The 22,521-nt window shown below is 46.6% G+C and overlaps 1 protein-coding gene across 4 annotated transcripts; it reads right to left on the bottom strand.

The window, feature by feature from the left end:
• Window positions 1-3,990: 3,990 nt before the first annotated feature.
• Window positions 3,991-19,792, bottom strand: Spindoc (spindlin interactor and repressor of chromatin binding). Of its 4 annotated transcripts, XM_038342335.1 has the most exons (8): window positions 19,452-19,792; window positions 16,942-16,992; window positions 11,432-11,761; window positions 11,207-11,356; window positions 10,963-11,088; window positions 10,610-10,810; window positions 7,474-7,548; window positions 3,991-4,745 (listed from the first exon to the last, which is right to left on the bottom strand). In XM_038342335.1, the coding sequence occupies exons 1-8, from the start codon at window positions 19,579-19,581 to the stop codon at window positions 4,534-4,536; spliced, it is 1,275 nt and encodes a 424-aa protein (XP_038198263.1). In that variant the 5' UTR covers window positions 19,582-19,792; the 3' UTR covers window positions 3,991-4,533. The 4 variants fall into 4 exon arrangements, with proteins under 4 accessions (XP_038198263.1, XP_038198273.1, XP_038198281.1 ...); XM_038342345.1 differs by lacking the exon at window positions 16,942-16,992 and having other exon boundaries at window positions 19,452-19,791; XM_038342353.1 differs by lacking the exon at window positions 7,474-7,548 and having other exon boundaries at window positions 19,452-19,791.
• Window positions 19,793-22,521: the final 2,729 nt, after the last annotated feature.

The following is a 22,521-nucleotide window of genomic DNA, read 5'->3' on the forward strand; positions in this document are numbered from 1 at the left end:
CCAAGTCTTCATCCTTTTGTTACCAAAATGCAACTAGGGAATTTGGTAGTATGAAGGCCTGAAGCTCACTTAAGCCTCTAGGAGGTGAGTTGTGTGAATGTTTTCAAAACCTAGGTGGACTGTGTCGTGTAAGCAGTGCTCACTAAGGCTGCAGGGCTGGGATGAGTTCCTTCAGAGAACATACAGATTAGATCAGGGGCTATGGCATGAGAAACCTGTTGGACCCCCCAAAAAAACCACCTTTGTGCAACAATCAATCAATGTGCTTCTGAACGTCTATCAGAGGCTGGGCCTCCCTGCTGCTCCACAGCCTGACTCACATTCTGGAGTGACCTTCTTTCTCTGATCATCCCTCCAAACAGAACACTGGCGCCCAATTGATGTAGGTGAATACCGGCTCTCTAAAACACCACAAGGAGGAAAAAAAAAAGGCAGGGCTGCAGTGGGACAAAGGACAGGAAAGCCTCCTGCTGTGTAGTTTTGGCTTCTCCATTCAAGGTGGGTGTCTTTTTTCCCCTCTGTGGACCTCCTATGGCTAATTACAAACCTACACTTCTGCAAGTCAAAACTTTCCTACCATTTACTTGTGCCGTTTGTGTTCATTTGCTTAGATTCCAGGCTCTGTGACTCTAAAGAAATAAATACTATTTAGGGGCTGAAGGCACTTCTTACTGGACAAGAGCACTGACTGGCTCTTCCAGAATTCCTGGGTTCAGTCTCCAGAGTTCACAACTCTTTTTAACTCCAGATCTGATGTCCTCAGGCACCAACTATGCATGTGGCACAGAAACATACATGGAAACAAAACATTCATACACATTAGATAGAAAGATAGATAGATAGATAGATAGATAGATAGATAGATAGATAGATAGATAGATAGGCTGGGCAGTGGTGGTGCAAGCCTTTAATCCTAGCACTTGGGAGGCAGAGGCAGGTGAATCTTTGTGAGTTCAAGGCCAGCCTGGTCTACAGTTTTGAAGCCAGGACAGACTCCAAAGCTCATACCTGTAACCTCAGCAGTGGAGGCTGATGGTACAAGTTTGAGGCCAAGCTGGTCTACCTATGGAACTCCCTAGGGCTCAGAGCTGAGTAAAGGCAGAGACAAAATAGCTTAGCTGAGGGCCATTGGGGCAGATAGGGGACTGGAGCTGTAAATCAGAGATGGAGGCTCCAGAGGCTCCGACTAGGTCCTCATGGCTCTCTCCATTTTTCTCTGGAAGCCCATTTGCTAGCAAGGTAGCACATCTCAAGTCTGCTAGGACACACTGCCATGCTGTTCAAATTCCTGGTAGCATACTCTGTAATAATAATCTCAGCAAACTAAGTACAAGTTTCCTGGGGTTAATGTGAGACCTCATAGCCAATTTCAAAATTTTATGTGTATGTATGCCATGCATGCAGTTGCCCACGGAGGCCAGGCTATCAGGTCCCCTTAGAGCTGGAGCCACCCAGGCAATTGTGAGTCATTTGAGGTGGGTACTGAGATCCAAACTCAGGTCGTATGGAAGAGCACCAAGTGCCTTTAATCACTGAGTCATCTCTCCAGCTCTACTTGTTTTCAATTTTTAAAAATTACTTTTAATTTATGTGTCTGTGTGTGCATGTTTGTGTGCACAGCGACCAAGAGTGTCAGATCCCCTAGAGCTGGGGTTATGGGCACAGTGCACTCCTGGAAATGGGTGCTGATGTACAAGAGCAGCAAGCACTCTTAACCATAAGCCAAGCCATCCTTACCTTGGTGATTTGATTTTTGCTTTTGTTTTGTCAAGTGTCTTACTACACATACCTGGATGGCCTGGAGCTCTATAAACCAGGCTAGTCTCTGAACTCAAGTGAACTGCCTATCTCTCTGCCTCCTGAGTTCTGGAATTAAAGGTGTATGCCACAATGCCTCTGTCTGAGCACAGGTGCACAAGTGCCGTCGTTCTTGAATGCCAGGCACATGGAGCTCATAGGACAACTTCCAGAAGTCTCCTTCCACTATGAGCTCTGGGAAGGGAAGGAACTTGGGTCATTAGGTTTGCATGGCATGTGCCATCTCACCAGGCTTTCCATATCAAATTAACCATCTGAGGGGGCTCTGGGAACTCTCAATTTGAAGCTAGTTGGTTATAAGACAACTAAAGATCCTCATCCTAAAGGGTCAGTGTTAATACTTTTTTTTTTTTTACTGTTGTAAAAGTTAGTGTTAAGAGTGGGCATGGTGGAGAAAACCTATAATCCCAGCACCTGGGAGGATATCGAGGATGATCATTGGTTTGAAACAGCCAGAATATCTAAAATAAAAACAAAAACAAACAAACAAAACCCAAAAAGAACTGAGTCAGTCATTGGCTGTATGAGAAAAAGGTCACATAGAATGCACACCTAGAGACCAAGATAACATCTGACAGACGTTTATTGAGCACCTATGTGCCAAGTCCCTCCCTATGCGGGGCACTAGAAATATTAAGTTAATGTAATCTGGCTCCTGCCCCAGAGTTCATACTGCAACAAACGGGCTTTCTGGTCATCACTTCACAACACACTCTTTGACATGTTTCCTCAATACTTTGTGATAGCCATGATATCTTTAAAAGGAAGTTGGCATAAATGTAAAGTCACACAATTGTAGTGACAGAAACTACCTACAACTCCAACCCAGTGTGTTCAGAGATGGGGAACATTATTGTTAGGGAGCATACAAATTGTGTCAATCTGCAGAAACACATACAGACCCTGGAGTCCTGTGGCCCACCTGTTCTCATACATTGCTGAGGCATTCTGGATATGAGGTACCCTGAAACTTTGACTGCCACCTCTACTTCATGCCTGTCTCAGCCTGTCCTGGACAAGGACCCTCTACATTCCTGGGCTCCTTCTGAGAACATCAGATGGTTTAAAAGGGCCAGTCTCATTAGTCCGGTATGAGATCTAGCACAGCCTGACTCTCCCCAGTTGAAATGTCTTCCTTTTTCTCCCTAGGTCTCTGTAATTTACTGGAACAGCCAAGCAGTCAGCAGTGTGGGGTGGCCCTACTTCATGAAATACCTGCTGGGGATTCTTTTTTTTTTTTTTATAATATTTGTTTATTATGTATACAGTATTCTTCCTGCAGGCCTCATTACAGATGGTTGTGAGCCACCATGTGGTTACTGGGAATTGAACTCAGGACCTTTGGAAGAGCAGGCAATGCTCTTACCCGCTGAGCCATCTCTCCAGCCCCTGCTGGGGATTCTGAACAGGACAGTGGAACCTAGGATTTTGGATTAAGCAACCTGGAAGGTTCACTTTGCCCCAAAGGCAAGACCCCACAGATTAGGTCTGTATAAGGATAGCTCGAGAGCCCAAAATCTGCAGAGACCCGAGGCAGACTTGTATTGAGGTTGGGGGCTAAGGGTGAGTTGTGTAGCAGAGGGTATAGAACTACAAGAAAGCAGGCATGTGCTACCTTCTCTTCACAGAAGAAATGTCTGTGTAGGCTGGCCAGGATCAGGCCCCAATAACATTTATTTTATTTTATTTTATTTTAAGACATTGTTTCTCTGTGTAACAGCTTTGGCTGTCCTGGAACTCACTTTGTAGACCAGTCTAGCTTTGAACTCATAGAGATATGTCTGCCTTTGACTCCCAAGTGTTGGGATTAAAGGTATATGCCACCAAGTGTAGCTCAGGCCCCAATAACTCTCACCTCCCTGGGTGTGAGTGTCCCAGATCTATGGTGGCCTTGCTTGGACAGATGTCTACTAGGTGGGTCAGAAGGTCAAATAAAGAAAATGTGTTAATGGAGAGAAGTAAAGGGTCTCTCAGTTGACTGACACCAAATCAGAAAAGTTCCAGAGCCCCAAGCAAGCTCTGCTTTGGGCTCAAGCTCCCTTGCCCGGGACAGGGGTCTCTGGCTCCAACTTAGGACGACCTTTCAATTTTCCTGCTCCTCAAGTTGCTCCCTTTTCCCAATGATGGCCAAGACAGAACTTTTAATTAAAAAAAAAATAATTTATTGTCAACAAAGGCAATATATACAACTGGATAAAAGATGCAACAGGATAATAGGAGAAGGGGTGGTAAAGGGAGCCCTCGGCAGGGATGAGGCGGTTAAGAGGTAATGGAGGCCTCCTCCTGAAGGAGCCAGAAGTGGGGGAGGAGAGGTGTCCCCCGAGGTAGTGGGACTCAGTTCAAACCCCATCATGACCACCTCTGCATAAGGCACTGTGCCAGGGGAGAATGGTGGGAGCTGACAGGAAGGAGGTGTGGGGTTAGAGGGTGAGTCAGCAAAGGATTGGGTAAGGTGTTCTCCACAGGCCCAATGCCGTATCACCCAATAGCCTAAGCCACCTCTGCCTAATTCAGGATTGTCCAGGGGCAGGCATTTTCCAGTGCCCCAATGTGACAGTGATGTCACTTCTCCTTCCACATTTTCTGGCACCTGGTTTTAAAACTCAATCAGGTGGCTGAGCTGGGCAGATCTGAGATTTAAGCCAAAGAAGGATACTGCCTCCTCCCTTCCACCTTTCCTTCCTCCCACCCCTCCCTCCCCAGGAAAGTAAAAACTCATACCCCATTTCCCGCCTCTGGTTGTTCCTTAACAGTGGCACTGGAGTCTGACAGAACAGTGGGCCAGTCTGGGTTGTCACCTGTTCCCACCCCCTTGGTACCCTGGGGATGCTTGGACCAGTCCTGTAAGAGGCGGACGGCTGGTGGCTCCTCCATCCGAACACGAATAACCTGGAGATCCAGTGTCCCACGAAGCCCCGGAGGGGGAGCTGGGAAGGGATGGGAGTAGAGAATACAGTCAGGGCCTTCCAATGGTCCCCAAAACTGCAAACCATAGACTACCAGGGTTTCCCATTTCTACAGCCCACAGTCTTGTCCTGGGGGAAGTCCAAGAAAAAGCATAAAGCTGAGTCTTGATTGACCAGCAATGAATAGTCTCATAGCCCTTTGGAACAGGGAAAGCATTTAATACAGCTTTCTCCTTGTGTACTTGGCATGTGGGTTCACAATGCCATGACGCTGCTCTCCAGCTCCTAACTTCAAGACTGCACACGGAAGTGATACGGTGAGGAACACATCCACTGACTCCATGGAGTATGGGAGTAACAAAGCAGAGCACATCACAGACACCCTGGGTTAATGCTCCAGCTCTGCTCTGCAGTGTTCCTCCAGGCTCCACATCCCTGGAGTTGACAGGTGTCACACAGTCAGGTGTCTGGGAATAGCAAGGCCAAGCCTCCAGATAGGACAAGGTAGTAAACAAAAAAATGTCCTTGACTTGGACCCACACACATATTATATGGCATAGCAATCTCAGCTCTTGAGAGACAGAGGCAGGTGGATCTTAGTTTAAGGCCAGCCTGATCTACAGTGTGAGCTGCAGGACAGCCAGGGCTACAGAGAAAAACCAAAACCAAACCAACTCCTCCCCCCAAAAAGAAGTCAAACAGGAAATGGTAATCAAACTGTGCTAATTATGTACTTAAACATATCTAGTAAATTTTCTTTCTCCAAGGAATTTCCTGTATAATTAAAGCAGGTAGGATTTTGCTGATTTTTTGCTTGAGTTTAAAATTATGCATGAGCATACAAGCTAGGCCTCGTGGCCCACAACTTTAATCCTAGCAGGATTAAAGTAAGGTAGAGGCAGGTGAATTTGAGGCCAGCCAGTCTACACTACAGTGTTCTATGACAGCCAGATCTATGTATAAACTCTAAAAAAAAGGAGCTGAGAATACAGCAAGCTCAGTGGTAGAGCATGAAAATTCTAAGCCCTGGGTTCAATTCACATACAGAGAGATTCATCAAACCAGTGTGGACCACACACGTGCTCATAACCCCAGCCTACAGGAAGGTAGGGCAGGAAGATCATAACCCAAAGTTCAGGGCCTGCCTGGGCAACTGAATGAGACTCTGTCTCACGATAAAAAGTAAACAGAGCTGGGGCATTAAGTTCAGTGGCAGAACACGAAGGTGAGCTGAGCATCTTATCTGGGGTAAGCAGACATTTCTTCCTATCTCCACAGGAAAAGTTAAGGCAACATTAGGTCAGAGTGGCAATAGTTGACAGAAGAGTAAACTGAGGTTTGCAGATGGACTGATGTGGGGCTGACAGACAGAAGAGGCTAACTGATGGTTTGGCTACAGCAAACCAAAGGTAGCAGTTTACTAGAGAAAGGGAAGCATCTCCCCGCAACCCCACCCTCTGTGTAGCTCTGGCTACTAGAACTTACTCTGTAGACCAGGCTGCCCTCAAACTCAAGATATCCAACTGCCTCTGCCTTTCAAATAATGGGGGTTAAAGGTGTGCCCAACCCCAAGAGAATGGTGTCTGAAAGAAAACTTTTCTGAGGTAAGAAACCCCGTATCCCCCCCCCCAAAAAATTCTGTTGGGGTTTTTATTTTGGTTGAGATAAGGTCTTGCTATGTAGCCTTGGCTGCCCTGAAACTTGCAGTTCAGACTGGTCACAAACTCCACAAAGTCACTGCAATCTGCTGCCTCTGCCTCTTGTGTGCTAGGATTTGTTTTGTTTTTTGAGATAGGATCTCACTATATATCCTCTGCTGACAACTTTAATTGATCAAGTAGAGGTAATGCCTGGCTACCAGTAGAGAGTTTGGAACCAAAGAGAGAGAGGGCCAGGCTGGAACACACAGGTGTCACTTCCTAGATACATATAAACAGTGCTGCAACTGAACTGTTATGACCACTGGGACCATCACGGGGCCAACAAGCTTACATTCTAGAATGGGGACAATAGACAATAATATGTGTTACCAACCGTAGGACATGAGAAATGCCAGGTATGATGACGTGTATCTGTAAACCTGGCACTTGGGAAGAGGATGAAGCTCTACAAGGCTACATAGTCTGTTTCAGATTAACTCAAAAAATGGAAATGGAGGTCAGACTGTGGGCTTTAACTTTATGGCAGTCAACAGGAGTTGGTAAAGAAAAAGCTTCAGTTTGTTATGGATAAAATCTGAGCCCAGAAGACACCAGAGACAGAGGCAAGAGGCAGCTGAAAGCAAAGATTCCATCTTGGGAATAAATGGACATAGTCAGAAGGATGAAGGGGGTCAGGAAAAGAGAAATAGCAGCTTTGTTTGGGATGTCAGAAGATTTGGAAGAAATCATTGCCAGAGAGAGGAGAAAACCCACTGTTCCTGCAATGAGAGAAGAGGTAATCCCTGTTAGGGGCTTCCTCTGAGAAGAGAGGAGGTAGACTTGGGTGGGAGTGCTTGGATACCAATATCATCAGAGATGGAAACATTCTATCCTGCAGGGAAGCCGCTTAAACAGGAAGGTAAATAACTCAGAAAACCTTCAGGAAGTCCGGGAAACTGATCAGATTCACTAAGCCCCTCCCTGCAAGAGTCAACAATGAGAGCTGAGCATCCTTAGGAGAGAGTAAAGCTGAGCTGTAAAACAGACAAGAGGAGAAAAGCTGCCCGGGGGCCAGACCACTTGCCTGAAGAAGCAGAAACCAACTTTACCTGGAAGAGGTTTGGCCCAACTGAGGCACCTGGAAAGGACATCTTCAACCTGTTGAACTGCCTGGAAGCAGTGTGCTCCAGGTTCAGTTTTGAAAGTAACATGTTAGTCATGCTGGGGTGGGCTCTGATGATACAGCGATCTGAGTCATTTCTGCTCCTCTAAGTAACCCCTCATTCATATGCCTATAAATAACTCCAATAAAACTCATTGGTTAACCAAATTGAACATCAGTGGTCTCCATATTCTGGTATGTAGTCGGTTCTGTAACCGTAGCAAACAGATGAATGTGGCTTGCAACACCCCAAGAAAAGTTGTCACACAACAGGGTCGAGTACCAAGCTTGCAGCTAGATGCCTGAATGGGCCTGGTGGAAGGACAACAAACTCTAGCCTGCTGGGTGAGAGGCCCTAGCCAAGAAACTTTACATCCCTTAACCCTTTACTTTTGTACTGTTGGGGATAAAAATCTTGGTAGGACGCAGCAGTTTATGTTTATAATCTTAGCCTGAGGGGGCTGAGGCAGGAAAATTGAGAGATCAAGGCCAGCCTAGGCTACATAATAACTGTCTGAAAAACAAAAACCAAAACCAAACTAGTGCTGGAGAAATGATTTAGCAGATTTTTATAGCACTGGCTATTCCTGCGAAGGACTTAGGTTCAATTTCCAGTCATCTACATGGTAGCTCACAACCATCTATAACTTTGCAGGGGATTTAAAACCTTCTGGCCTCATCAAGTCCCAGGCACGCAGGTGATGTACAGACTTACACGCAGCCCAAACAACACTACACATTGGGGTTTTAGACACAAGCTAAACAAGTGTTCCACAATAGCAGCCCAACCTTCCTTATTTTATGGTTTTTCATCACAGTAACTGTTGTTATTGGGAGGAGAGCTATAGATGATGTGAGGCTGCATGTGTCCGAGTAGGCTGGAGGACAACTCTTAAGAGTTGGCGCTCTCCTGTAGTGGGATCTGGGCATCAAACTCAGGTCATCTGGTTTCTACAAGTGTTTTTATCCTCTGAGCGGCCTCTCCAGCCCCTCCCTGGCTTTTCTTTTTTTTTTTTTGTTTTTGTTTTTCGAGACAGGGTTTCCCTGTAGTTTCTAGAGCCTGTCCTGGAACTAGCTCTTGTAGACCAGGCTACAAGAGCTGGCTTTTCTTTTGACTGTGGTCTAACTTCTTTGCACAGGCTGACATCAGGCACCTGAGTCTATAGGTGTGCACCATTACAATGCTTGATTCAGTTTCCCTTCAATAAAACAAAATCACAAGGCTTCCTTCCTATGCTCTACTTTCATAAGCAAGACATGAGGAAAAGCTCAGAACTTAGTTAAGGGTCCAGGAGCTGGAGACTCAAGTCTTAACCTGAGTTAAGCACTCACTCTTCCAAGGGACAAGGAGGTAAAGGATCGAATGGTAGAAATAAAGGTCAGTTTTAAAGCAAAGCCTGATGGATAGAGACCAGAACCCTAAAGCAACAGAAAGCAAGCTGGGAGCTACTAAGTCTCAGGCCCCACACAGTGAAGGAGAAAACAGACTCCCGCAGGTTGTCCTCTGACCTCTCTGCACTATGGCATGTGCCCTCCCACAAGTAAAATAAACAATTTAAAAAAGCTTAAGCAAACAAACAAAAGGAAGGAAGGGAAGGCAAATTAAGAGGATTGATGATCAGTGGTGACCAGCTTCCTGGGTCAGCACTTGGGAAGCAGAGGCAGCAGGATAAAGAGTTGTTTTTTTTTTTTTTGGTTTTTCGAGACAGGGTTTCTCTGCAGCTTTTTTTTAGAGCTTGTCCTGGAACTAGCTCTTGTAGACCAGGCTGGCCTCGAACTCACGGAGATTCGCCTGCCTCTGCCTCCCGAGTGCTGGGATTAAAGGCGTGTGCCACCGCCGCCCGGCTCAGGATAAAGAGTTAAATGCCAACCTTGGCTATATAGTTTTGAGGCCAGCCTGGGCTATAACCGTTTCAAAAACAGAACAAAACAAAACAAACAAACAAAACCCCCACAAAAACCAAGCATTGTACTTTTTTGGGTTTTAAACTTTTATGTTTTTACTCTGTAACCTAGGTTGACCTCCAACCTGCAGCGATCCTCCTTGTTAAGTCTCAAACAAATGGCTAAGGTGCCTATTTATCAAAGTGGACCTGGACACCAGGTTCCCCCAGTATCTTCCAGTCCCTACCTGTTACGGGGTATGGTTGGCATATTCCACTGTCTACCCGATTTCTCTACCCCAGGGGCTGGGCTGTTATTCCCCCAGCTGCCCCCCTTCCCTATACTGGGCAACCATTTCAGTTACCCCTCCCTTATTACCTTCTCTTCTTTGCTGCACCTGGTTCTCCTCTCTCCTCCCCACCTCTCATCACATGGTTGAGGAGCTAGTTCACTTTCCCAAATGCCTCTGGCTCTGCTCTCTCCCTATTATCTACAATAAACTTTCCTCCATCATACCTAGGAGCAGACACGTCCTTTCTTTTTCTTATATATATTAAATTCTTTTTGGTTTTTTGAGACAGAGTTAGTGTAGCTTTTTGGAGCTTGTCCTGGAACTAACTCTTGTAGACCAGGCTGGTCTCAAATTCAGAGATCTGACTGTCTCTGCCTCCCGAGTGCTGGGATTAAAGGCGCGCGCCACCTTTTTTCATTCACTCCTGTCTCAGATTTCCAAGTGTTGGATTATGCTTGGTTTATAAGGAAACAAATGAATTACATACAAAAGCTCCTCAGTCAGTGGGACAGGTTATAAACACAAGCTGTCAACAAAAGTTCACTAAGCTTGCTGGACTATGGAGTATCTATCTGATGTTCATCACCTGTCTATGGTGCCCCACACCTGTTTAAATGGCTGAGTATCTTACTTGGACCCTGTATCACCACTATGAGATGAGTTCTTCAGGGGCTCCAGCTGGAACTACCCTCATGGATGAAAAGTTGGGCACCAAGCTTTTGGAGGCCTAGCACAACCTAATGACTACCTCGAGAGATGCTCAGCACAGGGGCCAGCTTCCTGAGCATTCAAATCCCCCCATCCTTGGCCTTCTCTTGGGGGCCTAAACATTGAGCACCTCCACCCTGGGCTCTGGCTGGGATCTAGGGACTCAGCTTCCTTGACAGCCCCTCCCAGGAGGGCTCACCTGAAGAGGGACTTTCTGGCTGAGGCAGGCCCTCTCCTGCTCCTTTGCTGACTTTAGAAGGGTCCTTACTGTCTGTGGTCCTGAGCTGCGTGTGGGAGAAGAGCTGGAGTACAAAGCCAGGAGGGAAGCTGCCATCAGTGAAGTGTCGGACTTCGGCTGGTGCTGCGAACGTCTCTGTGGGTGACTCAGGAGATGGGGGGTCTGGAAGAAGGCCAGGAAGAACTGTGAGTAGAGGAGGCAAGAACCCAAAGGCCTTAAGCTTCAGCTGAACTGCATGCAGGTGCCTTCTGCCTGTCCACTTCCTCATGGACTTCATGCTACAGCCAGGCCCAGCACCCCTAGATTCCCCTCACCTGGGTCAGGGTCCAGGTTTTTGGTCATATGTCTGCTTCTCTTCTTCCTAGGAGGCTCCTCCTCAGAGGACTCCTTCCATCTCTGACCACGGGCCTTTTTATTTCCTGGCTCTGTGACAGGGGCAACTGCAAAAGGAAAAACCTTAGCACTTTAAGGCTACTCTGCTTGAACTCTGTAACCTCAGGCTCCTGAAAAGACATGCCCACCCCAGCCCACAGAACAGGGTCTCCTCTGTTGACTGACCAGGCAGTTCAAGAGGGCGGAGTCCTCTGGGCCGGAGTCTCTTAGGGAGGGATGGGTTGTCCTCGGAGTCCAAGAGGACCACGATCTCTGCTGGCATCCTGGCAGGGTCCGGGTTGGAGTTGGGGTCTGGATGGCCATCCTGGCCTGACTCTGAGGGGGCAAAAGCCCACTGAGCTCCAGGGCCCCTACAGGCCCCACTTTTCCCTCAGCCCTCACCCTTACTACCTAGGCTGGGCAGGGATGGCTGGTCAACTTGGATATCTTGCAGAAGGGCCACCCCTTCGCTCCAGGCTTCCAAGATGTTGCTCTTCTCAGAGGGGCTCAGGTCCAGGGTATGCGGATGCTGTTCCAGGATGTGTGTGCGAGCAGTATCTGCTGATGGGGACCGGATCTCAGCCCCACACACCATGCACAGTGCCCGTCCACTGCCTCCTGGGCTGTTCCCCACCAGGAACTCCTGTTCCCATGACACTTGCTGCTTGGGCTCCTCACAGCCTTCGACACCTGCTTCCAGCAGGTTAGGCCTAGGTGGCGGCGTCTTTTCCTGTTGGGTTACTGCAGAAAGGGGGAAGTGCTGTGAAGATGCCAGGAGCACATCTGTGTGGGGTGGGTGTGTGCTCCACCTCCCCACCAGATCCCAACAGAGCAGCATGACACACACTTCATCTTTACATTACCTCACATCTAGTCATGGGTCCCATTCCGTATGTTTCTGGGGCTACAGGGCACCCTCTGTCTGCCTTGACCTCCCTGGTCACCTGGCAGGTATTATTCCAGTGAGATTTCCAGGTTTCCTCACTCACTAGTCAACTGTACCCATATCTGATGTGTAGATCACAATGCACACTTTGGTCTCAAATAGTCCAAGCTGATGTCAAGTTTTCTATGAAGCTGAAAAATTTTAACCCTGATTTTCTTGCTTCCACCTCCTTAGTGCAGCATGCACCACCATGCCTGTTATTTAAAGTGTTAGGGATCAAACCTAGGGCTCCATGAATGCTAGGCAAGCACTCTACCCACTGAGATACAGCCCTAGCCTTCTCCCTTTAAAGTATTAATTTATGTATGTATAATAGAAGGACACATGTGCCAAGGAATACACATGGAGGCCCGAGGACAACCCTGTGGGATGAAGTTCTATCCTTCCACCTTTATATGGATTCCGGCAATACAACTCAGGGCCACGCTTAGTTACCCAGGCTGGCCTTGAACATGCAATTAATTCTCCTGTCTTGGCTTCCTGAATAGGTAATTTATAGGGTTTTACAACCAGATTCAGTGTTTTAGTTCTTCTAGTTTGCTTTTTGTTTTGTTATGATGAACACCAAAATCAAAGCAACTTGTGGAAGAAAGGGATTACAGGTTACAGTATATCATGAAAAAAGCCAAAGTAGAAAGGATTCAAGGTAGGAGTTTAAAAGAGTAATGTTGCTTGAAAACTTGCTCCCTCAGCCAGGCAGTGGTGGTGCATGCCCTTAATCCCAGCACTTGGGAAGCAGAGGCAGGCAGAATGGCCAGAGCTATAGAGAAACACCGTCTTGAAAAATCAAAGTCGGGCGGTGGTGGCGCATGCCTTTAATCCCAGCACTCGGGAGGCAGAGGCAGACGGATCTCTGTGAGTTCGAGGCCAGCCTGGTCTACAAGAGGTAGTTCTAGGACAGGCTCCAAAAGCCACAGAGAAACTCTGTCTCGAAAAACCAAAAAAAAAAAAAAAAAAGAAAATAAAAAAGCTAGCAAGCAAACAAGCAAGCCAGGTCCCTGTAGCTTGTTCAGCTTGTTTTCTTATATAGTCTAGGCCTACCAGCCTAGGGATGTTGCCACCTACAGTGAGCTGGGCCCTCCCTCCCATATCAATCAAGACAGTTTCCAACGGACATTGCCCACAAGTCAATCTGAAGGAAGTAATTCTTCATCTGAGGTTCTCTTTCAAGGTGACTCTAAAAACTAAACAGTTCAACTCACCCCTTCATGCCTTCAAAATCAGTCTCATATGGGATGAGTTTTAAATACTGCCATGTTCAGTTTTCAGATTGAAATGCAGCTTCTGCCCCCACTGGACCAAGAGATTTTGAGTGCTGACCCCGAGGAAATACTTCTCACAAAATTTAATATCAGTGATGCCATGCTGGTCTTTAGTAATTACTGCTGATTCCTTCAGCACCAAGTAACCAACATCCATTGTATGAGTAAAACTTAGGTTTCACTTGCAGATTCTTAAAATTGAAATAAATCACACAACAGCCTGGTAAGAGTCTACTTCCTGCCACTGGTGTGGTGGCACACATCTAACCCCAGCACTCTGGAAGCAGAGGCAGGTAAATCTGAATTCAAGGCCAGTCTGATCTACAGAGTAAGTAACAGGACAGCCAGGACTACACAGAGAAACCCTGTCTCAGAAAAGGAAAAAAACAAAAAGCAAAAAGGCAGTGCTGGCACACACCTTTAATCCCAGCACTCGAGAGGCAGAGGCAGGCAAATCTCTGTGAGTTTGAGGCCAGCCTGGTCAGGTCTACAGAGTGAGTTCCAGAACAGGCTCCAAAGCTACACAGAGAACCCCTGTCTCAAACAAACAAAGAAACACAAAAACATAAGTCTTTACTTCCCCCAAACCCTTGATCAGCTGCATTTCTCTCAACTCCTGCAACAAGACAGGGTTTCCCTGCGTAGACCTGGCTGTCCTAGAATGCTGTAGAATAATCCTTCTGTACACTGTGACTATGTATTATTCTCACTGGTTAATAAAGAACTGACTGGCCAGTAGCCAGGCAGGAAGTATAAGCAGGACAACCAAACTAAGGATACTGGGATGAGAAGGGTGGAGTCCTCAGGAGTCATAAGCAGACACAGAGAGAAGCAAGACGGACATGCCATTCTGAGAAAAGATACCAAGCCACGTGGCAAAGCATAGATAAGAAATACAGAGAAACCCTGTCTCGAAAAACCAAAAAAAAAAAAAAAAAAAAAAAAAAAAAAAAAAAAAAAGAAATATGGGTTAACTGAAAATGTAAGAGTTAGCTAGTGACAAGCCTGAGCTATTGACCAAGCATTTATAATTAACATTAAGCCTCAGTGTTTATTTGGGAGCTGCTGGAGAGACAAAAACTTCTGTCTACGTATGGCATTCCAATGTGGGGCTGGAATTCCCAAACACAAAAGTAGAGTCAAGAACAGCCTCTTGGTAACTGCCTTTTCTTGGCAAACTCTGTTTGCTAGCAGTAAACAGAGACAAAGCTCCTTTAAGGTGGGGATTATGAACAGCAGATGGTGCACTATTTGGTGACAGCGTGGATCCAAAAACTCCCAGAGTTGAGGCAATAAATATGGCTCTCGTGTGCACTCAGGGAACCAAGCCGACCAGACAGAACCAGCCACCAAAACAGAGGTGGAGGTTCTAGCCATGCCACTTAGCAGTTTAAAGGCTCATGTGGTCAGAAAAAGATTACAGATATGCAATAAAGAGAGATTCAGACGGAAAAAAAAAAAAACTCTAAACAAGCTTGGGAGGGAAAAGAGAAAGTGTAGACAGTCATAAAAAAGTAATACATACTTTTTTTTAATACATACTTTTAAAATAAAGTTTTTGTTTTTTTTTTTTGAGACAGGTTTCTCTGTAGCTTTGGCACCTGTCACTCTGTAGACCAGGCTGACCTTGAACTCAAGAGATCCGCCTGTCTCTTCCTCCTGAGTTCTGGGATAAAGGTGTGTGCCACCATCATCTGGCTTAAAATAAACTTTTAAAAAAGTGAGTAAAGTAATATAAAAGAAAAAAAGCCATGTAAAGATGGGGAATACACAGACTCTGGATCCTGTATGTTACTGTGTTGTCTTTAAATTCTTTGGCTGCTCAGGGACACTGGATTATAAAACTACTAGTTTAAACCAACTTACATATTTTAAAAATATCTTGACATGTAACATATATTTTACCTGCTCAAATATAAAACAAAAGATCATCTTAGACTAACTTGTGTACAACAGTCTATACTCATATTAATGCAAAAATGTATGTTACCTTTAAAAGGTTATATATTTTCAGTACAAGACCAGACACCAATGAAAATAGATGGCTCAGGTGATACAGTACCTCAAAATGCCTCTTTTACAGTCTCAACATCCTATATCCAAGACAGCTTCAAAGCTGCTGGCTGAGATAGTCCAGCCTCTCAAACTACCCCAGCTAAGATCAAACAATTATACCAACTTTGTCAAGGTTCCTCTAAAGACAACAATGCCCACAGAAGTCTAAAGAATGAGGCCCACATTCCCAAAATATTGGTTATGAATGTTTATTATTTAAGGGGGTTGGTTACAAATGTTATTGGTTATAGTATTTAAAAAAAAAAGGTTAAACAAAGGAATTAAATTCAAAGATATCTTCCTAAGGGAAAAAAAAGAGGAATATAAGAAGGATGGAAAAAGGGCAGATTACTGAACCTAAATAAGAAAACAAACCCTATTTATCTCAAAACATTTTTAGATTTTTGGTTTATTGACACAAATAAAATTATTTTTCCTATACTATATGTATGTTTCTACTCCTGTTTGGGGTATTGTGCTTATGCAACTCATTTAAAAATGTAATGTATAATTCAAAAATACAGACTAATAGTCATCTATAATAGTCAAACTTATATTCATGTTAGATCTATGTTTTCAAGGGTCATGCACAGATATACTTAGGGAGATGGTCTTCAAACACTTCAAAGACCTACAGAATATGGTATTTAATGTTTAATAAAGCTTTTCATGATAGTGAGACACATCTGCTCCTGACAGCACCAATCTACTTCAGAGAAGATAATGGGCATTGAAAAAAAAAAAGACCATTATGGAGTCTGTTTTCATTATGGCAAAAGCTAGCCATGTGGGCAAAGAAACTGACCATGCCTCAATTGCTGACAGTATACTGTCTAAACAGGACCAGCAAGACACAAAAGAAAGCAACTGTCAAACTTTGCTAAGACATTGTAGAAAGTCCCTCAAATTTCCCCTCCTCACAGGAAATCATCTGTTAGTTTTGGAAGGCCAGAGCTGGATACCCCAATATTACAAAAGAACCTAGGGTAAGTGGGCAGGCAGCCAGATGTCCTGTTGTTAGGTAACACTTCACCCCTCTGGGATCTCTGACAGAGTTGAGGACTAGACAGTTACACTAAAAGTTTTCCATAAGTTATAATAAAATGTAAATTAGGTATAAAACTTGAGTCACAAAGATAAGATAAATTATAGAGTATTTTCTCTAAATTTGACAAATACAAATGGGCTGAATATTGTAACTCTAATTCTTATTGTTTTGTTAGTTTTACTATGTCAAGGTTAAAACCTTTTTAATAAGACAAAACAAGGAACATGCTGTGGAATAATCCTTCTGTACACTGTGACTATGTATTATTCTGGTTAATAAAGAACTGACTGGCTAGTAGCCAGGCAGGAAGTATAGGTAGGACAACCAAACTAAGGATACTGGGATGAAGAAGGATGGAGTCAGAGGAGTAGGGACCACACACAGAGAGAAGCTTGCTGCTAAGTACTGCAAACACCGTTGTGATGGGGATTTTACACACACACACACACACGGGGGGGAGGGGGTAAGCTTAGACAAAAGGAAGCCTGTCTGGGCCATGGAAGGACCAAACCATCCACCAGGTGGCCGTGGAGTTTAAACCCATGTGGGTGCCAGGTGTTGCGGTTGTGTGTGTATGGGGGAATAGATATTTATTAAGGGGTAAACTCACAAATCAGAATCTTCTGCTTGACCGGTTGAATCACGCGATCCAAAGGAGCGGCTGGCAGCAAAAGTTGAGCAAGGAAAAGGAGAACAAAAGGAAGCATGCCCGGTTTGCTTCCACGTATATAGTATATGAGGCCATGCCCCAGTAGGCTGGTAATTACGAGCTGTAATACTTCCTACAGCACCTCTTTCCTGATGGCACCAGGATTAACCACAGTAATATATATTCTTTTTTGAGGGTGAGGATGCTAAATTTGGCCATTTTATTATTACCAAAAGAACTGGCATGCAGGGAACGGCTACCCTGCTTGTTTCTCTACAGGTTGAGGACTCTCCCAAAGGTCAATCTGTGTCTCACAACGAGTCCTCCTTTTTCAGGGTGCTCACAAAGTATTTGCAATGATGGTCATGCCCCCTTTGGCTTGTGTTACTGGCTTTCTGCATATGAGAACTAAAAGCTCCCACAGAGCAGAAACCCTCTGTTTAGTATCAGCCTGGTACTCTTCTGCCAAGTGCCTGTGATCCCTGGGTACTGTAACTGTCTCTGTGTTAACTGGATTCCTTCATTTACCTGGGGCTTTAGGAAAAGGTAACATCCAGAATAGTCTAGGTCCCAGAACCTTTCTCCCAAGTGACAGGACACCCTAGTTTCAACTGGCCTTCTTTCCCCCCCATTCTCCTAAACCAGGTCTTGTGACGGTCACCAACCCAAACAGCAATTCTTTTACTCAATCGCCTTCCATCTTGACTTTTACCACTCACAGGCATTTAGGGCACTGCTTGTCCTCCTCGGTTCTGTTACTTAACTTGCCTGTTCCAACTCGCATCACTCTGAAAACTATTTTCTCCACCTCCTTCAGAAGCTGCAACCTACCAGGTGACTACACCATTCCCCCTGCTTTTTCTCCTCCAGAGCACAGCACAGCACCAGCTCTTGATAGATTTCTCTTTTATTTCTAAATCCCAAGAACAGTACGAGGTATCAAGGACAAGGGACTGGCTGCCTCAGCCCTTTGACCCCATTTGGCCTCCTCCTCCGGGTGATTCTCACCTGTTGCCTGCTGACAACTCCCATATTTTATTTATTTCGGCATTACTGGAGACCGACTGTAGGGTTGCATACCTGTACTTGTAATTTAGCAAATGTGCTACCAACACACATGGTGGAAGAACTGACTCTCAAAAGTTGTCCTGACCTCCTTGTGCATGCTGTGACACACAAACCAAGGAAAAAAAGAACTCACTGCCAGCTAACACACTATAGTTCAACTTTCCTGTTGGCTGCCACCGGGATGTATTTTCTAGAGCAGGGTTTCATTGACCCTGCTCACCACTCTTACGTTTCCTCCAACCCCCACCCCACCTGAAACAACGCTTGGCATATAGTTGCCCAATAAATAAATATAGTTGAATGAATGAACCTCTGTAGATGTCTATTTCCTTCTAACAGTGATGAGGCCACCCTGGCAGGGATGTTGAGTGGATTAACAGCAAGCCTTTGACAATAGCAGAGCAAGCACTCCATAGACCAGCACAAGCAGAAAATAACCTGCAACCTGCGTGATGCAAACACTGAGAGGAATGTGCCCTTTATTTCTCGAATTTTCTAATCCTCCCTTCTCGAAAAGGGAGGGGCGCAGAAATCCTCAAGAAGATGAAGGACTTAGTTCTCAATCTCTTTTGGGCACTGTCTTGCTTAAGGGAAACAGGCATTCCACCATAAGAAAATATTTGCAATTTCATGACTGCATTTAAACTACAACAATGACTGATAGCCTTGCACAAAGGTAGTTCTTTGTTTTCTCCTTTGGACCAAAGAAGCAGGGGAAGAGAAATGGAGAAGGGGAGGGGTGAGCGAGTTATTTCCAATTGTCCCTCAAATACCTCCTTTGGTGACTAATCTCCATGTAGATGGCTGAGTACCACCCCCCCCAAGCATGTCCCGCTTTTCTCAAACTGGGTGCTGCTTGCAGTTCCATTCAACGGCGAGGTTCTGGAACTGACACCTGTGGCTCCTGTGAGAAGGCCTGGGGATGGGGTCGGGCGGGCTCTACTAGGCAGGGCTTTTAAAATGCTCCTCTCGGGAGTTTAGCAGTCGCGCTAGCCTTCGCCCCCGTTATCGCTTCGGCGACCAGCCTGGGGCCTAGAGGCCTGGTCGCCCCTCGGCCTAGGACGCAGTCAGGCCGAAACGGGGAGACGGCGGCGGCGCACAAACCACGGTCCTGGGGATCCGGCCTCTAAACTGGGCCCGAGAGGGCACAAGGAACCGGAAGACCCGAAGCGCTCGTTTGGAGTGGATGGAAGCCTCCAGACCCTGAGCGGGGGAGGGGAGCGGAGGGAGGGGGCTCCGAGAGGACTGGGATTCCAAACCCCGGTGGGGGAGGAGCGAGGGCGCGCGCCCGCCGTGGACCCCACGGGGAAGGGCCCGGACCGCGCCTGGGGACCAGGGAATGGGAACCGGTGGCCGAGCCCCTTGTCGCCATGCGGAAGTGAGGTTCACCCCCCCCCCCTTACCTCGGAGCATCGGCTCGGGCCGCGGGATCACGGCAACCACCACGGCCTCCTCGTCGTCCTCTCCTTCCTCACACTTGAGCGTCACCTCGAAGCAGTCGAGCGCCGCGGCTCCTTCTGCTCCGAGGGCCATGGCGAGGCGGAGAGGGGCGACCCGATAGCGGAGGACGGGCGCGCAGGCCTCGGCGCACCGCCACTGGCGGCCGCCTCCCGCCCCGGACCACGCAGGGCCCGCAGACCGTCTAGTTCACCCGCCCGCCGCCCGCCCGGCCGCCCACTCGGCCGCCCAGTCAGCCACGGCTTTCAGCGCGTCACGACCCCGGGCGGGGAGGGCTCGATCCGGGGCCCCCGGCCCCGCCGCTCCCTTTTATGGAGGCTCATTGTCAGCGTCCGTCCGGCAGCCCCGCCTCCTGGCCCGGATGGCCAATCACGCGAGGGCACGCCCCCCAGCTCCGCCCCAGGCACGCGCCGGCCAAGACCAGGACGGCGCAGGGACTTGCTCGCTGCTTCTGGCCGCGGAGAGGCCTGGAGTCGCCCTCGGGAGGGACGTCCGCAGCCGTGGGGACCCAGCAGGGTAGCCCCACCTGCCGCCGGCGGAGGGGGCGCTGCGGGGCGGAGAGAGCTTCTAGCTTGACGGCCTTCCCTCGACTAACCGCTTGGAAGGCATCCCAACGAAAAAAGAGCGGCAGGAGTGTTGGAAGGACCTCGGCTCAGAATCCTGCAGACAGCATCTCTTCCAATTTCCTTTGCGCCTTGTTTCTTTTTACTAGTTTATACGCTCGCGGGGTGCGGGGGGAATCATTTTGGATCCTCCTAAACAAAGATTCTAGATGATGTAGAGGACTGGAGTGGCGTGTGGGCGTGTGTAAACCCCCTCCCGGTGGATATCATTTCCGCTTTTTAAAAAAACGTGAGTCCAGTGAGTGTGGCCTTTTCCCAGGTCACAGAAAATCCCTTGGGAACCTCCAAGACCGGGATGCGGTTGCCATGGCACTGCTGCCTGGCATTCGTGCCCTGAGTGGAGGCTGTTACAATGGATGCTTACTCTTCTACGGAGTGGCCCATCATCCTCCTCCCCAGCCCTCACCAACACCCCCCTCTTCACACACACACACACACACACTAGATTTCAGCTGAAAAATGTCTGGCTCTAAAAATTCCGATTTAAAACTAAAGTCAGCCTAGAAACATTAATCCGGGATGATCTAGAAGACTAGGAAACAGGAGAAAAGAAATAAATGTTTTCTTTCAATATTTTTTTTTGGGTGTGTGTTTCTTGGGCATGCCCGGCACTCCACCACTGTTACCAACCTTCATTTTGTTGAGATAAAGAGTCACTTTGTCGTCAGCCTGGCCTGGAGCTTCTGTAACCCTAGTTACCTTGGAACAGTTCCTCTTCCCTCAGTTTCCCTATTGTTAGGATCAAAGTGTCCTGGCAGGGTGTTGGTGGCACACACCTTTAATCCCAGCACTCTAGAGGCAGAGGCAGGCAGATCTCTGGAGTTGGAAGGCCAGCCTGGTCTACAGAGTGAGCTCCAGAACAGCCAGAAGTCTCAAAAGACAAAACAAAAAAAGAAAACTTAGTGAAGTCTAAGACTGCATAGAGATCCTGTCTCTAAAAACAGCAAAGGCTGAGAGATGGCTTAGTGGTTAAAAACATTGGCTATTCTTCCCAAGGTCCTAACTTCAATTCCCAAGAACCACATGGTGGCTCACAACCATCTATGATGGGATCCTATTCCCTCTTCTGGCAATGCAGATAGAACACTCATACACATAAATGGGGGGTATCTTTTTTTTTTTTTTTGAGACAGGGTTTCTCTGTAACCCTGGCTGTCTTGGAACTCACTTTGCAAATCAGGTTGGTCTTGAATTCTGAAATCTGCCTGCCTCTGCCTCCCAAGTACTGGAACTAATTTTTGTTACAATTACTGCCTGACCCTTAATGTTACAAGTTTTAAACTAACTTTTTATTTGCTTTTAAGTTTACTGATTTTTAAGATTTTTTAAACCACACACCCAATGGCCTTACATATCCTGAGATAAAGAAATTTACATTTCAACAGAAACTTGAAAGATTAATTTCATTTCTTTTTCCTCTCCCTTTGCTACCTCTAGCCTGTCCCAGCTATCCTCCCATGAGTCCCTCCTATGGTTCTCAATTTGATAGCCTCTTTTTCTTATTATTGTTACATACATATAGATGTATGTGTATGCACAAATACACATCAACACATATATACATAAACACAACCAGCTGGGTCTGCTTTGTTGCTGATGTGTATGTGGTTTCAAGGCTGACCACTTCGATAGCAGCTTGGGTTACATGAGCTCCTACCTCAAGAAATTTCTAAAAAATGAGATGGGTGTAGTGGTGCAGGCTTTTAATCCCAGCACTCAGGAGGCAGAGGCAAGTGAATCTCTGTGAGTTTGAGATTTGATCAGCCTAGTCTACATAGTGAGTTCCAGGATAGCCAGGGCTACATAGAGAGTACCTGTCTTGCCGGGCAGTGGTAGCACATGCCTTTAATCCCAGCACTTGGGAGGCAGAGGCAGGCAGACCTCTGAGTTCTAGGCCAGCCTGGTCTACATAAGCTAGTTCCAGGACAGGCTCCAGAGAAATCCTGTCTCAAAAACCAAAAAAATGGGGGGGGGGGGCGCTGGAGAAATGGCTCAGAGTTTAAGAGCACTGACTGCTCTTCCAGAGGTCCCGAGTTCAATTCCCAGCAACCACCATTGTTCTTCACAGCAATCTATGAGATCTGGTGCCCTCTTCTGGCATGGCAGGCTACACGGAGGTAGAATGTTGGATACATAATAATAATAAACATTTTTTTAAAAAAGAAAGAAAAATATCTGGTAGTTATCAGGCATGGTATCGCACGCCTTTAATCCCAGAATTCGGAAGGCAGAGGCAAGTGGATTTAAAAAAAAAAAAAGAGTACCTGTCTCAAAAAAGAAAAATACAAAACAAAATACTGGAAAGGGCTGGAGAGAAGGCTCAGCAGTTGAGATATTGGTCACTCTTACAGATGACTGGAGTTCAGTTTCCAGCACCCATATGGTGGCTCAC

The sequence above is a fragment of the Arvicola amphibius genome, chromosome 1 (genome assembly GCF_903992535.2).
Source record: "Arvicola amphibius chromosome 1, mArvAmp1.2, whole genome shotgun sequence".
In the NCBI taxonomy this organism is placed as follows: Eukaryota; Metazoa; Chordata; class Mammalia; order Rodentia; family Cricetidae; genus Arvicola; species Arvicola amphibius.